Source organism: Elaeis guineensis, chromosome 10 (assembly GCF_000442705.2).
Source record: "Elaeis guineensis isolate ETL-2024a chromosome 10, EG11, whole genome shotgun sequence".
In the NCBI taxonomy this organism is placed as follows: domain Eukaryota; kingdom Viridiplantae; phylum Streptophyta; class Magnoliopsida; order Arecales; family Arecaceae; genus Elaeis; species Elaeis guineensis.
Genome location: NC_026002.2, coordinates 27764398 through 27782732, shown reverse-complemented (window position 1 = coordinate 27782732; position 18335 = coordinate 27764398). Strand labels below are relative to the sequence as shown.

At 39.4% G+C, this 18335-nt stretch overlaps 3 protein-coding genes across 4 annotated transcripts; 2 read left to right on the top strand and 1 right to left on the bottom strand.

The window, feature by feature from the left end:
• Positions 1-546: 546 nt before the first annotated feature.
• On the top strand, positions 547-3177 carry LOC105052762 (pollen-specific leucine-rich repeat extensin-like protein 4). The gene has a single exon (XM_029266913.2). It carries the CDS (start codon positions 589-591, stop codon positions 2908-2910), a length of 2322 nt encoding a protein of 773 aa, XP_029122746.2. The 5' UTR covers positions 547-588; the 3' UTR covers positions 2911-3177.
• A 3059-nt stretch (positions 3178-6236) lies between these two features.
• LOC105052509 (alkylated DNA repair protein ALKBH8 homolog) lies at positions 6237-10868 on the top strand. 2 transcript variants are annotated; one of them, XM_019853095.3, is made up of 5 exons: positions 6237-6419; positions 6510-6615; positions 6815-6846; positions 8365-8572; positions 10180-10868. In XM_019853095.3, the coding sequence occupies exons 1-5, from the start codon at positions 6279-6281 to the stop codon at positions 10212-10214; spliced, it is 522 nt and encodes a 173-aa protein (XP_019708654.1). In that variant the 5' UTR covers positions 6237-6278; the 3' UTR covers positions 10215-10868. The 2 variants fall into 2 exon arrangements, with proteins under 2 accessions (XP_019708654.1, XP_010931642.1); XM_010933340.3 differs by having other exon boundaries at positions 8365-8577.
• A 1053-nt stretch (positions 10869-11921) lies between these two features.
• LOC105052508 (translocator protein homolog) lies at positions 11922-12769 on the bottom strand. Its single transcript, XM_010933339.4, has one exon. It carries the CDS (start codon positions 12752-12754, stop codon positions 12137-12139), a length of 618 nt encoding a protein of 205 aa, XP_010931641.2. The 5' UTR covers positions 12755-12769; the 3' UTR covers positions 11922-12136.
• Between the last annotated feature and the right edge of the window lie 5566 nt (positions 12770-18335).

Sequence of the window (18335 nt, the reverse complement as noted above, 5' to 3'; positions counted from 1 at the left end):
AAGCTCTATCACTCCGTAAGTTTTTGGTAGCGGATGCTATGTATATATGCAGACTAGGTTTGTGAGGATGGCTCATAACAAATAATCCTGTAACCTTTTAAAAGTCATCGCTTTTTAACCTTTTCCTACACTCATCCAAAGATAAAATTCAAAGAGAAAAAACTCCTTAAGTCTCTGTTCTATCTACTTTAGAGTAAGTAAAGGAGATCGCGACTAGATTATGAGAAAGATAAGGTGGTGAGCGGATGGAGGCTAGACTCATATCTTGAGATGATGCGACTACATGCATGAGGATCTCGTGAACTTCCGACAATGATGTAAGTCCGTTCATTTCATCCATTTACAGCACATCAATTTATGAGAATTTTTATGCTTCTGTTTCTTGTATTATGATTTCTAAACATTCCATTTTAATCCAATAAATCAAACCAGCCAAAACAAACAAACTCTACCTCCAAACAAGGCCTACCATCCACAAATATCCCTTGTTTCCCCCTCTATAACAACCCATCCCGCCTCTCCCACCCCCATCCCCTTTAAGCTGCCTTGGGCTCTCCAAGGGTGGTGCTCCTCCTCAAACTACCCAACATGGAGGCCTTTGGCCGCGCTATACCCCTCATCTTTCTCCTCCTTTTCTCCTTATCCCTTATCCTAATTCCATCCTTGGCCCTCTCTAATGCCGAAGCTGCCTTCATTACCCGCCGCCAGCTTCTTGCCCTTCCAGAGAATGGGGACCTCCCCGATGACTTCGAGTTCGATATCAAGATTGGCATCCACTTCGCCAACCCTCACCTTCGTCGTGCCTACATCGCCCTTCAAGCATGGAAGCATGCCATATATTCAGACCCGCTCAACTTCACCAACAATTGGGTTGGCCCTGAAGTCTGCACCTATAATGGCGTCTTTTGCTCTCAGGCTCTCGATGATCCAAATGTCACTGTTGTCGCTGGTGTCGACCTCAATGGTGCCGACATAGCTGGCTATCTTCCCGTCGAGCTTGGCCTCCTGACCGATATTGCGATCTTCCATATTAACTCTAATCGCTTCTGCGGCATCATTCCCAAGAGCTTCTCCCGTCTCACTCTCCTCCACGAGCTTGATGTCAGTAATAATCGCTTTGTTGGGTCCTTCCCAATGGTTGTCATCGGCTTGCCCAATCTCAAATACCTCGATCTCCGGTTCAATGACTTCGAGGGCCCCCTTCCACCTGAGCTCTTTGACAAGGAGCTTGATGCCATCTTCGTCAATGACAACCGCTTCAACTCTCATATCCCTGAAAACTTTGGTAACTCAACAGCCTCTGTCATCGTGCTTGCTAACAACAAACTTGGAGGGTGTGTTCCAACAAGTGTTGGAAGAATGGGAGCTACTCTTAATGAAATGATCTTGATGAACAATGCACTTGTTGGCTGCTTACCATGGGAGATTGGATCATTGGGCAATGCAACAGTATTTGATGCTAGCTGGAACTCATTAATCGGAGTGCTGCCAAAAAACTTTGCTGGGTTGGTGAAAGTCGAAGAGTTGGATTTGTCACATAACATACTCACTGGTGTCGTGTCAGAGAGTCTTTGCCGGCTACCAAGCCTCGTCAACTTCACATTCTCGTATAACTTTTTCAAGGGTGCGGCTGAGGAATGCATGTCAGGTTCGAGATCAGATACTGTATTCGATGACATTAACAATTGCCTTTTCAAGAGGCCAAAGCAAAAGTCGGCAAGGATGTGTGCCCCCATAGTAAATCGTCCTGTGGATTGTAGCCGATCCAAGTGTAGAGCTTCTCCTGGCCCTTCGAAGCCATCACCATCTCGAAGCCCAGTGAAGTCGTCACCATCTCCAAGGCCGGTGAAGCCATCACCATCTCCAAGGCCAATGAAGCCATCACCATCTCCAAAGCCGGTGAAGCCATCGCCATCTCCAAAGCCAATTACGCCAATGCATTCTCCTATTAGCTCACCACCACCAGTTCAACCACGACCCTCACCATCTCCGGTGTACTCTCCTCCATCTCTGTCACCGAGTGACGCTCCTGCGACTCTAGTGAACTCTCCTTCCCCACCACTTTTGGTGCTTTCACCACCTCCACCACATCATAAGGAGGCTCCTGATACACGTGTTCACTTACCACCATCAGTTCAATTTTCTCCACCTCCAACAACAATAGGTTCACCACCGCCACAAGAGTTTTTCCAGTCTCCTCCAACACGATCACCACCCTCTCCAGTGGTCCAATCACCACCTTCTCATATCTTCTCTCCGCATCCTCCAGCCTCCTCGCCACCTCTAAAGAGCTCACCACCCCCACTACTCATCCATTCTCCACCTCCTCCAGTCTATTCACCACCACCTCCACCGATCTTCTCACCGCCACCTCCAGTTTCCTCACCACCTCCACCAGTGGTCTATTATCCACCCCCTCCAGTCCACTCACCACCACCGCCGGTAGCATCACCACCACCGTCGATACACTCTCCCCCACCACGGGTGCACTCACCTCCACCTCCAATGGCTTCTCCACCACCAGTACTTATTTTCTCTCCACCAGTCTCTTCACCACCACCTCCACTAGTCTTCTCACCACCCCCTTCAGTTTTCTCACCACCTCCACCAGTGGTCCATTTTCCACCCCCTCTAGTCCACTCGCCACCACCACCGGTTGCATCACCACCACCGCTGATACACTCTCCCCCACCACCGGTGCACTCACCCCCACCTCCAGTGGCTTCCCCACCACCGGTACTTGTTTTCTCTCCACCTCCACCTCCACCTATATTCTCACCACCACCCCCAATTTTATCTCCTCCCACCCCCATCAATGTTCCACCACCTCAAGATGACTTCATCCTCGCACCTATTGGTGGAACAAGCTATGCATCACCACCACCCCCCATTTACCAAGGCTACAATTAAATCTAGTTAGTCCTTCATTCTCCAAGAAATACCCACCTCTCTTAGAAAAGTTTTAGAGGAAGCCCATCTATTTTCCATAATTTGCCATGCTACAAAGATGTACTTGTTTTTACTTTCTCATATGTGGTCTTGCAAAAGAGGGGCATGAGAAGCAACAGCTTGTAAATCTATCTTATGTTCATTTAAAGGATTTCTTTTTAAAAGTTTGTATGTACTTTGGAAAATATAGGTGATTATGAATTTGATTGATGTTTTAAGAGGAGGATATTTTTGAGTACAAGCTCTAATAAACTTCTCTCTCTCTCTCTCTCTCTCTCATACACACACACACACACATACATATATGTATCGATCTTCCCTTTATAATTACTTTAGATAACCTTTACTTTGTCATGTATGCATACATATTGTGTTTAAATAATGGATCGATGATAATATATATACGAAATTATTATACCTGATAAGAGGCCAATCAGAGCAAATATGGGGATAGAAGCAAATAGAATGAGGCAAGCACTTTAAACATGGCTAAGATAACAATATGATATTGCTACCTTTATTGCATTAGTACGAATTACTCAAAAGTTGTTATATATGTTCCTTACCAAAAAAAATGTTGTTATGTTCTTGGCAAAATTCAAATGTTATGTTCTTGGCAAAATTCAAATGTTGTTATGTTATATATGTTCCTTACCAAGAAGTTACTTTTCTAGAATTGTTGCAAAAACACATTTAAGATCAAAGTCAACAAGTGTCAGCTAATACCCAGTTAGTGGAGATTTCATCTCAATGGGCATCAAAAATTAACCACTTATAATCACAATTTGTCTTAAGAACCTTTGGTTGAATGTGCATGGACATTGAGCACAACATAATTAAAGAATCCATGATGATGATTTTCATTTATTAAATGCAATATCCCATTCATGATAAGCCCCAAATTGAAAGCTTCAATCTGATCTTTCTCCAAGGCAACCAAGAAGATTCATGATCCAATCTCCTGTGACATGGAAAGAGATCCACATAAGATTCTCTTGCCAATTCCAACATATTGGTTTCAAAGCCATTTTATATACATATGAATGTATGATCAAATGAAAAGTAACTTCATTGATCATCAAATGAATGGTGACTATCATCAATATTTAGCCCTTTGATGAACAAAATCTAGCATGTAGACTATCTTCTTGTATAAAGTAATATGTTAACTTAAAGCATCTACAATACTTCCTCTTTGATGATGTCCTTTAGAAGCATAAATAGATGCAAGTTTTGTCAAATTTTCAATCTGTGTTGCACCAAGAACCTTTCTTTTATATCATCATCAAATATTGCAAACTACGTTTCCAAAGTTACAACCATTTCTAGTAGCCAAGGATCACGCTTTTCAACTCCATAAGTAGAGGTGAACGAGGTAGTTCCCTCCCTACAAACATGTGAATGTCGTATTGGTTTAAGGGAGCCGATCATAGTTCCTTTGTTGATCACACTTTTCTTTTTCTTATGCATAACAATCATATTTGCAATGCAAACCCCCCACCCACAAAAAAAAAAAAAAACCATATTTGCTAGTATTACATGTAGGTGGTAGATTCTTGTAGATGTTCACTCTATGATGTTCCTATCCATTTAGTTTTGAAACTATATATCTTTTTTCTTTTTTTTTTAGGTAAAAAAACTATATACATCTTTGATACATAAAGTTTCACAGAATTGCTTGCCTATGCAATTTTATGAAGTACCTTAAGAGGAAGACATGGATGAGAGGGTCATGCATAGATGTATAAGGAAGGATTTCTAAAAGAAAGGAAATAAAAATATTTCCACCTTGATCTATAAAAAGTGAGCCCTCCTTTGATGCCTTTAACACGAGGATGGTCTTGAAGGCCCCCAACTTATTGCATCATTTGGTCCAAGGTAACTCCAATGCATCACAATAAATAACTATTTCATATAATATATCATATATTGTGTTATAAATGGATCCAATAATAATCTTTTAGCTTGACTTCAATTCATAAATATTTCTTTTCAATCCTGTTTTCAGATTTTATAAGAGTACACGTACCAACAACCTCCTAAAAACTACCACCACCTTGCTACAAGCTTATTTTTCTCTATCATAGTAAAGTTACCTGATTCATAACCTACCAATTTAACTATCATTCATGGTCCGTGTGAAGGATTTTAAATAGATTGCGACGAAATGTAACATTAGTCAAATATGATTAAATTTTTCGATGTTAGATTTTCCTTGATATACTTATAATGATTGAGCCAATAAATTATAGAAGTGCTGGGGGCTACAGTTGTACGTACTTCCAATAATAATATTATTATCTTCCAGCTAATGACATGAAAATTTGTGTAACATCTGCACTATTAAAACCTCAACTGAGTTGCGAACAACGTTTATTTTTGAAGAACCATGATGTAGGATATAGCCAGTCCAAAATAGTGGGGAGGGCCAAGGTTAAAACCATGTCGCTCATATCTATTATTTACTATATAGTGACTTTGCCAACTCAAACAGATGACATACTTCCCAATCATTTCACAAACTTTTATCCTGGTCTGAATCAAGTCCTACGAAGCTAGTTAACCATAGAGAACTTTATGTACTAAAAAAAATAAAAATACTAGGCGTTCCAGCTGGACTTAGTTGATCAACATGATGCTCAATGGATGAAATGTTTTGGGATCTGTCTAGACTAGCAATTTTTTTTTTTTTTGAGTTAATTTTTTTCTTTTTTTGTTGATTCGCTGAGCGACTGTAAGATTGGTTGGACTTTGATATCCCATCTTTTTGCCCTTCTTCTTTTCCTCTTCTTTTTTTCTTCTCTCTCTTTTTTTTTCTGACTTTTTTTCTTGACTTAAGTTTCACTATTTTGCTAAAAAATATATAAGTATTGTTCCGTTAATTTTTGAAAATAAACTTTAAATATTGAGAGGGATTTTATTATAATGATAGATTGAATGTAGAAACAAATGAAGATAGCTGTTATGCAGCTATTTGCATGACTTCAGAGAGTAATGTATTTCTATAAATATTAGATATATCTATTACGAGATAAATAATATTATGAATTGGATTATCATTTTTGTAGCAGAGCATTCAATAAGAATTTTGTGAACTGATGTTTTGGTTGTGCTGATCTGTGGTATCCTCATTTATCAAGTTTTTTTGATTATATTTATATTAGTTTTGTATGGATGCTCTCAAAAATTTTTTTTTTTTTTTTTTAACAATAGAGGAGATTGTATATTTATTTATGGCCGCTAAAAAAATGCCACGTGTCCCAATCGTATAATTCCCTGCAACGTAGCTTGCAGTCGATTGCGACTCCTCCCGTTTCCTCTTTTTGTTCATGGGGTTTGGGCATGGGACCGAAGGTGGGGCGATGGAAGAAGACGACACCGAGATCCAGCGACGCGTGCTCGAAGAAGCTTTCGGAGAATCTTCGGACGACGATGGTCCAGCCTGTTCGGCCGCGGATCCCTCCCTCTCGGTTCGTGGATCCTTCCCCCTCTCGCTTCTCCCCCTCTCCGCCCCTATTTTTCCCTTTCTTCTTGTTGAACTCGATCCATAAATGCCACAGAGACAGCCTATTTGGGAATCGGTGGCTGGTATCAAGGGTTTGTGGCTGTGCCGGGACTTCCTTTGGATAAAGCAGCAATCTTTGCTTCTATCGGCGATTGAACGAGGTGGAACTCTCGTTAATAGCCTTCTTTTTCCCTCAATATTCCACTGTTTTGTTTGTTTAGCCCTATTGTTGAATTCTGACTAATGAATAATAAAAGAAGAATTTTGAAGCCAAGATTGTAGCATTAATTTTAAAAGTTCTTCATTTTTTTTTTTCTAATCTCTGAAATATCTCCATGTTCTTCTTTTTTGATGTTGCAGAAGGATGGTTCTCAGATAATTCTCATAATCAGGTGCTGTTTATCATTCATTTAATTAATTGACTTTTACTTCAGTGTTAGCAATGTCTTGGTAGAAAATTCTGCGATTGTTATTTCTCTTATTTGGATTATTGTGGATACGTGTGACAATAATGTAACTAATAAGCATTATCCGAACTCTTCGGCGTTGGTATTTACTCTCCGAGTTCTTCTTATCAAGGGAGATCTTTGAGCTTTCATTTATGTTAGTTGCAGTCTTCCTCTCCCTTATCTGAACCCTCTGGCAATTTGAGTGCCTTTCCAATAGGGGCCTCCTCTGGTCATCTTTGTTGTACATGACTGTATCATCTTAATGAGTTCATCAATTTGTCCTTAACTAGTACAATTTCTATGCTACATTTACATTTTTCCAAGTTATTCGTCCACTTGTTTTTGTTTCTTCTACTCACATGCATACATTAACATGTATAGGGTATTAAAGAATTGCTTGTCGCTGTCGCTGCCACTGATCACCAAGAGTTAGCTGGTCTTTCTTCTTGATGGCATTCGTGCAGTGTTATGTTGCTCTCCACTTTCTGCTGTTGGTGGTTTACGAATTTATGTTTTTGGTGACTATCTCTACAATCTGGGGCTTCTTTTTCTTTTGCTTAAAGTAACATGGTTGATGTGGACTTTAACTGTGAAAAATAGCGATAGAATGTGGAAGTAAATTTGAGAATTCCCTAGGATACAATGACATTGAGAAAGAGAGAGAGGGAGTTTGTGAGAAGAATTCATTTTGGAGCTTTTTCTTAATTGATGCATTAATAGGCCATTTATTTGCATCCAGACTACTTTTCTGGCCAATACTTTGTTGGTTTTTCTGCCATTCGGTTCTATGCTTGGTTTAGCTCTTTCTGTATACTGGTTTCCTTCACCCAAGTGTTTAGCATTGCAGTACTTTGGCACCTGCTGGTCATTGTGTCAGTGTCTATACTTTGGTATTCAACTGGACGATGCTGGTGATGAGTACAAATGCTTCTTATTACGAAGATTTATATTTCCAAAGTCCTGATCGATACTTGTTGCTCTTTATCCCAAAATGAGCCTTCAGTTTAGGGATCTTTAGGGACCACCATCATACCGAGTAGTTTGTAGGGAAGACATACTTCAACCATGCCCTAAATAGCAAGGTTTTTTTTTTTTTAATAAAATTGTAGCACTACTTTGAGATGTCACACACACACACACATATATATTCTCTGTCATAATTCTTTTGTAGGCTATGACAGAGAGAGAGAGAGAGATTCTCTTTCTTAAAAGAAGAGATTTGGGGACCTTCCAGAATGGGCGACTGAACTTACTAGATTAGTTCGTGAAACACATGCACGTGCGCACACATATATATAATATATATCTTGCTCTAAATTAATTTTAAAGATCATCATAATCTTGTCAGGGGCATAATGTAGTTAAAGTCAGTCATATAACTAATCAATGGACTGTGATTGCTCGATCTGTATAAGTTCTCCCTTGTAAATCTAACTTCTCTGCCTTATAATTCTTTTATAGGCTATGAGATTTGGGGACCTTCCAGAATGGGCAACTGAACTTGCTAGATTAGTTCGTGAAGCAGCTTGCTTTGGTGAAGTATCTTTTGAGGCTAGCAGAGGGTCAAATTCTGAAGATCAGGATGCTGAAGAAACTTGTCCTCTGCCATTAAATTTGTTGTGGAGAGAACCACTTTTTGATCAACTTATTGCAAATGTGTATGAACCAGGTGAGGTGCGGCCATATTTCCTTTCTACTTACACTCTTTTCGTGTGTTACTTTCCATTGTTTGTTTCTCTAAATAATCCTTTGATAATGACGTTTTGCCGTTCTCTGAGTATGCTTTGTACTTTTATCTTTCAGAGTTCATGAGTTATCATCTTGTTGTCTACTTAACTATGATGATTTATGTGTCCATATTTCTTCTTCCAGGGTGAGGATATGTTATATTGTTCTGGCTTATTGCTACTTTTCTCTGCAGCCTAATGTATCTCTTTAAGGAAGTGCTTGTTTATTCATGCATGAATTTCTTGTATATATATTATATTTAGTTAACTTATCCAGCATCAGCCCTTATGACTGGTCTTCTTGCAGATTTCAAAATTTTCTGTTACACCTGACATTCTAATTTTAGATGATATGAATTTTGCTCCTATTCCTTTTTCCCTGATCACCTTTTGTTTCCAAACCAACCTTCACAAAGTCCATGTAGATCCCTCAACTGGGACATTTTCTTGAACTTACCGTTAGCACTCCATGAAGGCAAGTGCTGCATGTGTTTCATTCAGATGCTATTACATCTTTAGTGTTTGTGCATGTGATATTTTAAGCCCTCCAGTATAATAACTTCTGCCATGCTCCAGAATTTTACCATGCATTTGATTCGCACCTGGAATTGGAATCAGGATGGATTGGAATGATGATATCCCTTGGTATGTTTGATTCATGACCAGAATCGGAATCGCAATGGGATTTGAATATTAGGAAAGTGTAAAGATTGGATATTGGGGGATTGAGGCATTCCCATTTCCTCCAAAAGCAAAATGGGAATGGGACTCAACCGAATAGCTGGAATGTGAGTCATGCATTCTCATTCCTATTCCAATTCTAAAGTTCAACTCCCCCCAACCAACATGCCATAAAATCAGTCTAAGGAACATTTTCCTGTCGCATTAATCAGTCCATGGTCCCCATAAACCCGACTTTAAGGACCTCAAGGAGACCAAGCTAACAGCCGCTAAAAGGTTCACATCTAGGATGAAAAAGCAACTAAAGTTTTCATTGGAGAGTCTCATGGTGATCTTCTGTGAAATATAGTGTGTACAGTAAATTTGTATGTCATGTCACTTGAGGGACAGAGCTATCCTTGATCAAAAACATTGCAGATATTCTACAGTTTTTCTTTATGCCTGTTGATCCTAAAGTTAGTCCAGTGCACGGCATGATCGACCTGGAATATCTTTGTTGATGTATGTGCATGATAGCTTGAAAAGCAGATAAAAAAAGATGAACATATTTTTTTTCGCATACCTTGAAATTATCATCCTGACATGATTTACAAGAACTGGACTTGATTCACATCTCGTTAAGGTTATGTGCAAAAGATTAAGAAGTCCAGACGAGAAGGTTGTGTTAACCTTGTCCATCCTCTTATAATTGCAGAAGTTGGTTCTTAATTTTTATTGTTCTTTCTGATAAGGATGCTTTTTGTTGTTCACTTCATCTCAACAAGTCCATCTCATTGTATCTTATGATCGAAGGAAATAGCGAGTTCCCTTTCCTTTTGTTTTCATTCAATTTCCACTGGTGGGCATTTGATCCTTTTCATTTATGCAGGGAATTTGTGCGCATGTGGATTTGATGCGCTTTGAGGATGGAATTGCCATTGTTTCCTTAGAATCTGCTTGTGTGATGCATTTTACACAATGTAAAGGGGGAGATGGTAATGCTGAGCTTCAAGGGGAAGAGACTTCTTCAATGAGGATTCCCATCTTATTAAGTCCAGGCTCCTTAGTTCTTATGTCTGGGGAAGCACGTTATCTTTGGAAGCATGAGATAAACCGCAAACCAGGGTATCAGTTGTGGGAAGGGAAAGAAATTCATCAGAAGAGGAGGACTTCCGTAACTCTAAGAAAGCTCTGCAAATCACCCAACTAAAGCTAATGGAAGGACATCTATCTGTTAGTTTCTTTCACCTATCCATTTGATTTTAACCTGGATTCCAGGTTCAAACGCTTTAGATTACTGTAAATGAGCGGCGCAAATCGCAGCTTTAGCCTTGGTTTTCAGTGTCTGTACAATGAATGGCAGCTTCAGTTGTGGGAAGGGAGTGAAGACACTGTTGCAGCGGTTGCAAATGCCACCAGTTTCAAGTTGTCACAAAAAGGAACGTTCTATTGCAAGCAAATCAAAGTGGTTGGTTTCTTGAAACTCTGGTGATCTGTTAATTTGAGGGTCACATCTTAAATTTGCTCCAGTCTTATTATCAAATTCCTTGGGAATTAAATGGCGTATTTAGCTAGCTAGCCACCTTGCTTGCTTGTTTGACTTATATTTACACTCTTTTTTTTGGATCAATCCCATTGTACAAGTTTAATAGGATACAAACAACACAAAAATAGCATGCAAATGTATTTGAAATCTTTCCTTCCCTCAAAGAAAAAAAAAAGAAAAAAAAGAATATTTCCAAATTTGGCTGCTAAAACCTTGCCAAGAATCGCTGGTTGCCAGTGGTATTCCCATGGTTTAAGTTAACGTAGATGAATTGTTGCTTACTCTTAAGTGATTGATCATAAGAAACGATGCCCAGGGTAGATTGCAAGGTATTTGGAACAAGATATCTTCAAAACGCTCTGAGGCGTCCACTATTTGGTTAATGCAAGGTGTTTGTTTTCAGCAAGCTTTGGGTTGCTCCGGGACTCGCTCGTATGAGCTCTCTGTTGGAAGATGTATTTAAGGCAGATTTTTGTGAGCGATCATGCAAGTACTCAAAAGTGTATCAGCTTTGAGAGATGATGGTTGATGTCTACCTATAAAGAAAATAAAGATCGGAAATAAAATGACAAATAAAATGAGAGGAGGTACAGAAGTAATTACCACTTGGGTTTCCCAACCAAGGCTTTTGGTTCTATCTATTCTCTTTCAATGATACAAGGATAGATCTATGCTAGTTTTACACAAAGGACTTTCTTTGCTGATAATGTGTGAGGATGTTCGGCACCATGGTCCAGCTTTACCTAGATTCATCCTAATCTGCTTCTAATTAGATGCCAAAGAGCCAGAACTCTGAATACAATATATTGCCTCCTCTCTCTCTCTCTCTCTCTAGGGGGGGGAAAGGAACAGAAATCTGCTTCTCATTTGATAGGCCAAAGCAGATCTCCTTCAGATTTGGGCATGGTAAGAAGGGCCAAACCATAATTTTGGACCCTTTTTTTTTAAAAATTTTTTTTAATAACTAAGTTGAGGTGGACCCTATTTCGCCTGAGGTACATACCCACCCTTATTAAAACATGAGCCTACACTTTGGGGCCATGTTAATATGGTCTCAAACAAAATAACCATTCAAGAAAAATTAATAAGGATCAACTATTCAAACTTTAGACATTGGCTAATGGCTAAAAGCTGTCCACAACATCACATGCCTTTCAAGACAAGTTTTGGTGCACATTATAGGTTTCCTAATTATAATTAAAAAAAGGAAATGAGCAGATCCAGAACCTTAGATACATCTTAATAAGCTATGAAAACTATGTATAAAAGATCCAGCAAATAGCGTACACAGAGCCAAACTTCACACAAGCGTGTAGTTGAACAATGCAAGGAAGGAAACCCAGGCGAGGCATGGCTTCACGAGGTCGCCGGCGATGGGATTCACCCGGTGGAAGCTCTGAGAGCAAGCGAAGAGGGCGCCAAAGAGGGTGATGCAGACCACCAGGGCCACCCGGGTGGCGCCGAGCCGGAAAACCAGAGGGCCCCAGGCCAGGCCCAATAATAACTGCGTCAGGAAGAGGGGCAGGGTGGTGGGTTGGGAGTGGAAGCCGCCCTCGGCCCACACGAGCCAGGCCGAGAGGCCCATGAGGCAGGAGGTGGAGATGGAGGCCAGGTGGAAGGCCCAGACTGGGGGGTGCCAGAAGGCCTTCGAGACGGCGGTGGTGGTGGCGGTGCCAGAGGCGGAGGCCGATAAGGTGGTGAGGACGAAAGGTATGGCAATGGCGACAGCCAGGGAGCGGAGGCCTTGCTTGGCAATGGCCATCTTTTGGGCCTTTCTATTCTTGGTGGTGGTGGTGGAAGGGGTGGAGGTAGTGGCGGCGGGCTCATCCCTGGGGCGGTGTGTGAGGTTCTGGGAGGCCATGGGAGGGAGGGTGAAAAGGAGAGAAGGGGAAGTGGGAGAAGGGGTCATGGGGACCATGTTATAAAGAAGCTGGTTTTACTCTGGGGGTGACAGGTGTGAGGGCGTGGGACGGTGAAGGGTGGCACGTGTAAGGATGGTTGCCAACGAGGCATGGATGGATTTGGTCCAACTCTCTGAGATAGCGATAAGGGTTAGCAGCCATCCCCCATCGTCTGGAAGGTTCTCTTTTTCGAGTTAAAGACATGCTGGTGAAAAATGAACAGGGTTCATCTACGTCTTATCAGGGAATATTATAAACCTAAGCTATGGCAAATGATCACCCGATCAGTTCGTCTATTATTACACATGGCGGAAACGTGTCATGCAAAGTGATTCCCTGACGTGACACTAGGAATAGAATTAGATGCTTGTCGTGCCATTAGTTCGTATACAATTATGAGACTTCTAAGTTGCAGGGACGACATGTGGGTGAGAGGGAAAGCCAAGGAGTGCCCTTGGAGTTGCACATTATAGATGTGTAAGGGTTCACCAATTTTTTTGATAAATCAGACAAAATAAATCAAATAAAAATAAATATATCCATCTTATTCTAAACATACAAAAAAAATATTTTTATTTTTTAATAAAATTATGATATTTTATGTCTATATTATGACATCTTGCATCCAGAAAGTTATAATTTTTGTCTACAGGATATCATAATATAATGCAGGATGCCATACTATGTACGGAATATTATAATTTTTTTTTAAAAAATAAAAATATTTTCATCATTTAAAATTTTTAAATTAAAAAATCGATCTGCAGGCATTAAATATGCGTTGGAAAGTGGTCAGACAAAAATATCCCTTCTATATTATGATATCCTGAACCATATTATGATATTCTGGATTATAATACGTCACAAAATGTCATAATTTTTTCAAAAAATAGAGATATTTTCATCATATAAAATTTTTAAACGAAAAAACCAATGTACTGATATTAAATGTGCATCGGAAGGAGATGATTTTGTGGATCAATCGGACAAAATAATGCGCTCCATGACATATTTTTTACACCGCCCGCAGTGCACAAAGAATTCCTCTCTTTTATATGTTGTGGGAAGTCTATCAAAAAAGTGGAGGAAAGTAATGGAACTTTATACACCAAATAGCTTGTTTTTTTTTTTTGGTTTTTTCATAAGGAGCAAATAGCTTGTTTGATGATTGCTTATGGAACATAGGCATATAGCCAACTTAATTATGTATAGTAATTAAAATATGGAAAATGTTCAGCATCACAGTTCCGAAGGATGCAAGGGGGGGTCAGAAGCAGTGGTTGAGGAGAGTGTCATATCGTCGTTTGCAATGAACTCTGTCGAGATCGGTTGAAGTCAACGCATGCAGTGGCCAAGGAGGAAGACAGGTGCTGCCTTGGTTGATGCAGGAAAAGATCAATCCCGACCTCGCCATGGAACATGGTCGATAAACTCCCTGTTGCTAAGCATGGCAGATTTGAGAGGCACTGGAGTAGTCCATGTAGCTATTGTAGACCTTGCCATGGCAGCCAGAGCCAAGGCAGAGCATCTGCTGGTTTGGAGGCATTGGGGAGCTCCTCTAGAGGATCTCAAGCCTTGCAGATAGTTCTCAATAACAGGATAGATGGTTCATTTAGATCAATGGTTGCATACTACTTGAAAGTCTTGGTCTACATGTATCTTAATGAATAATGGTTTTGATCTTGGACATTAAGTGGTGAGAACAATGGATCATCACTTGTATGGCCATTGCATTTGGCGGAAGAAAAATGTGTCATGGAAGATTAAAGAAATGCATATATGATTCTGGGTTCATCACCACCATTACAGTTGGAGCAAGTGTTTGTGACTAATGTCATGGGTTCCTGTTCTCCAGGATGACCCAGTTCGGTTGTATTATACCACAACCATGCAACAGAGGGCAATCCTTAACTCAAAATTAAGGAACTGTTGGCAGTTTCATTCTTAATTGTCAGCAGATCATAAATTTATGTTAATCCTTCAGCCGAAATCCTTCGACCGGCAGTTCTTTCTGCCTCATATTTCAATCATATTGGCTGTCCGATTGAGTGCTAAATGGAGGCCTCCAAACTGGATTTGATCTGAATCTGTTTTCATATCTGAAATCCGAGACATAAAAATCAATCGGGCCCCAATGTAGACCTAATGTCGAATAAGGATGTGCCCAGATCTAATAACATCAAAGCTCAACAACTGCAGTAGTTCAGAATTTTGGATCTGAACTACTAGATTTAATAGTCTGAACCACCAGACTGCAAGCGTTGGGGTCCAAAATCCACATAAGCCGCATGTGTGGTGAGCTTCTGAACAGAATGGTTCAGCTGGTCTTCCAGTGTTAAAATGCCTACTTGTGGCTTTCTACGACTCAGGGGAGGTGGTCCTGAGAGTGGGTTATTAAGCTCTCCAATGGCAATGACAGTTGATGGAACCAAAGAGTTTATATCTTTATCTTCGCAGAAATGCCATTTCTTGGAAGGACCACAGACCCAAAAGACCACTCTGATTAATTGTCCCTCACCATCTTCTGGACTTTTCTGTGGGTGGATTCTCTTTCCTGTTCCTAGTTTATTGGTAATCATAAATAGCTGTCTATTGGACAGCCAGGAAACCCTTAGCCATCTCAGTCTTATTCAATGTCTAAATTAAAATGCCAGTTGCAAATTTGCAATGGCTGTCATAACAATTTTGAAGGCCTCCTATTTGATTATATAAATTTAAATATAGATATGATCAGATTTGAGGGTATATTTGGTTGGGGGAAGTTGGGCTTTAAACTGGGAATGGGAATGAGTGACTGCCATTCTCCCGATTTGGTTGGGAGAAAGTCCCATTCCCATTTTAATTTCAAGGAGAATGAGAAAGCCCTAGTCCCTCAAAACCCAATTCTTATTTTGCCCTAGGATTTAAATTCCATTCCGATTTTGATTCCGGCACAAACCAAACATGTAGAGGGATATGACTATTCCGATTCCTATTCCAATTAATTCAAATTTTGATCCCAATTCTGATCATGAACCAAACATGTCCTAAATGGAGATCCATTCAACCGTAGCCAAGCCTAGCTCTCTCTCTCTCTCTCTCTATATATATATATATAGAGAGAGAGAGAGAGATCTCAAAGCTCTGGGGGAGCTTAGGGAAGAAAAAAGGTGAACGGTGGCTTAAGCAAATGACACCATTTTTTTGTTATGAAAGCTTATATCCTGTTGTGATCAACAAGGGTCTTCGTGACAGACGATATTTTATTTTCAAATGACACAATCCAGGCTGAGTTGGGTAAATAATGGCAACGGTTTTAAAATGGGGCTGTTATATGGGGAAATATGCAACCGTGTATTATTAAAACCTTGTTTGATTCCAGTGTTCAACTCCTAGAAAGAGGCATGTGGGACTTGTTCTTTAGGTTGAGTGAAAGCATTAGAGCCCCAAAGGAGCATCATTATATAGTGGAATGATAGCCTTCCACCCTTCTTCATATGAAACTTCCTGCTATAAAGGTCCCATAGCAAGTGGACATTATCTAATCACAGAAGGTTGGTGTTCTAGGTTTGAAACAATCCTACCTACGACGCAAGCTTTAATTTTAAATTACAGGAAATCAATGTCTCCAGTTGGCAATGGTCAGTCTCGTTGGAAGACCGCGGTTACCAGAAGAAGAAGCAATTTCGAGAAGCGATCCAAGAAACACAAACAAGAAATTTTTTTACTAAATGTCATTTTAGACTTAGTTTATCTGAGAGTTCATATCTGTAGCATTAAATTTTTTTTATTCATTTTTAATTTATTATCAAATAGAAAAAGGAGGCAAGATCTTCTTTTGAAAAGGAAAGGGTACAAGACTGGGAGACTAACTAATGGATTAGGATTGCATACTCCCCTTGTTGTGATTCAAGGTAGAACTAAGGTAATAAAGATAGAAAAATAGGAAGTCTAATTGACCAAAAAGGTTTGAATTATAGGAAGTTGAAAATGATGTTTCGGCAACCACCAAGAAAAGAGGAAATCTTAACATGGAAAGGGCTTTGACAATCTCAACCTCTAATTACTCCATGATTTCCTGAGTGGTGTCTAGGTTCCCTAGCCCATATAAAACATGACTTGTTACCATCATAGATTAAAAATCATGAATAAAACAAATTATGGATAAAAATCAAGATTTTACACTTTATTTATTTATTATTCTTGATTTCTTCAGTTAACTGGCAATTAAAATGTAAATGAATCAGCCTTTGTTTCCATCTATATTTAACATCAGGAAAGCATGATTTGCAAAATTCATGATGAGAAATATTCATCTATTTATTCATATTGAAACAATATGCGGGACTGGTTGACAAAATCTAGATGAGGAATCAGGAATCTACTATGTTTTTTGATCTCAAAAAGATTCCTGACCTCCTAAGCTATTTGGAACAATGTTATTTGAAACTACATATACAATACTAAAAACAAGTATTCTCTTATACACCATCAAAATCTTCTATATTCCAAATCCCAATATAAATACTATTTTCATCTTTGACTGATGCTTTTTTTTTTTTTTTTTGATGTTACTTTGACTGATACTTTGAAGCAATCTCCATGTCCAAACTATTTCAGACAATTTCCCCTCACTTACACATTACCTTAAAATAGAGGGCCAATTTTTGGGAGCTCGAAGTTATTGTTGTGTGGGTCAAACATGTAAAAGCCCAACCTAAGTAAGAGAGAAGAGCAAAACCATCAAAACTCATACATCACCTCTTTGGAGGAAGAGTTACCAATTTAAGAGTCCTCTCTCTCTCTCTCTCTAATAGGGCCCCTACTATAATTCACCTTGCATGTCTTATGTGCCCATTCTATAATTTCACCCAGCCCACCAAATCAAAGCCGTTAGAACTCGGATAAAAGTACTTTTCTTATAGTTCATACAACTAAGTTTTAGATGCCCTCACTTTTTCTTTTTACACATCCTTCTTTCACCTTCTTTCGGTCTCTAATGGAAGTTAACTCAAAATTCCTACTCCTCTCCTTTCTTCCTAACCTGTCCTTCTCCTTTCCCTTTCTTGAGCCAACTACCCAAATCAATAGCAACAGTACAACTCCCTTAGTTCAATTCCATTAGCACTTTGCCCCTTAAATAAGCATTTATCCCCCCACCAAACTCACCACTTTGATTCCAATAATTAAAGCTGCTTAATTATCATTACAGACACCCACATAAAGTATATAATGAAAACTAGAAACACCCAATCTATACCAGAAAATAACCCCAATAATAACTCTCTTTCTTTTTTTATAAAAAACAGCAACCTGCAAGTAAGCTCATAAGGAGAATAAATAAAATGCTTTCTTTGCACAATTCACAGATAGAATTAGTTAAAAACAGCAACGCAAGAACAGTAACAATAATAAAAGCACTCATATTTAACAAAAATTCGTCAATGATGACCAAAAAGAGCTAATTTATACCCAAAAAAATCTCCTTTTTTTTTTGTTGACACAAATAACATAGAGAACCACCATACAACACCACCACAGCAGCTGCAGCAGCAGCAGCAACAGCAACAGTCGGTGCATCGATTACTCAACGGAAACACATCAAACATTAACAGGGGC

Coding starts and splice junctions, on each gene's coding strand:
- LOC105052509 (XM_010933340.3), top strand. CDS start 6,279: ATGGGGTTTGGGCATGGGACCGAAGGTGGGGCGATGGAAGAAGACGAC. Junction 6,420..6,509: donor CCGCGGATCCCTCCCTCTCG/GTTCGTGGATCC, acceptor TAAATGCCACAG/AGACAGCCTATTTGGGAATC. Junction 6,616..6,814: donor TCTATCGGCGATTGAACGAG/GTGGAACTCTCG, acceptor TTGATGTTGCAG/AAGGATGGTTCTCAGATAAT.
- LOC105052762 (XM_029266913.2), top strand. CDS start 589: ATGGAGGCCTTTGGCCGCGCTATACCCCTCATCTTTCTCCTCCTTTTC.
- LOC105052508 (XM_010933339.4), bottom strand. CDS start 12,754: ATGGTCCCCATGACCCCTTCTCCCACTTCCCCTTCTCTCCTTTTCACC.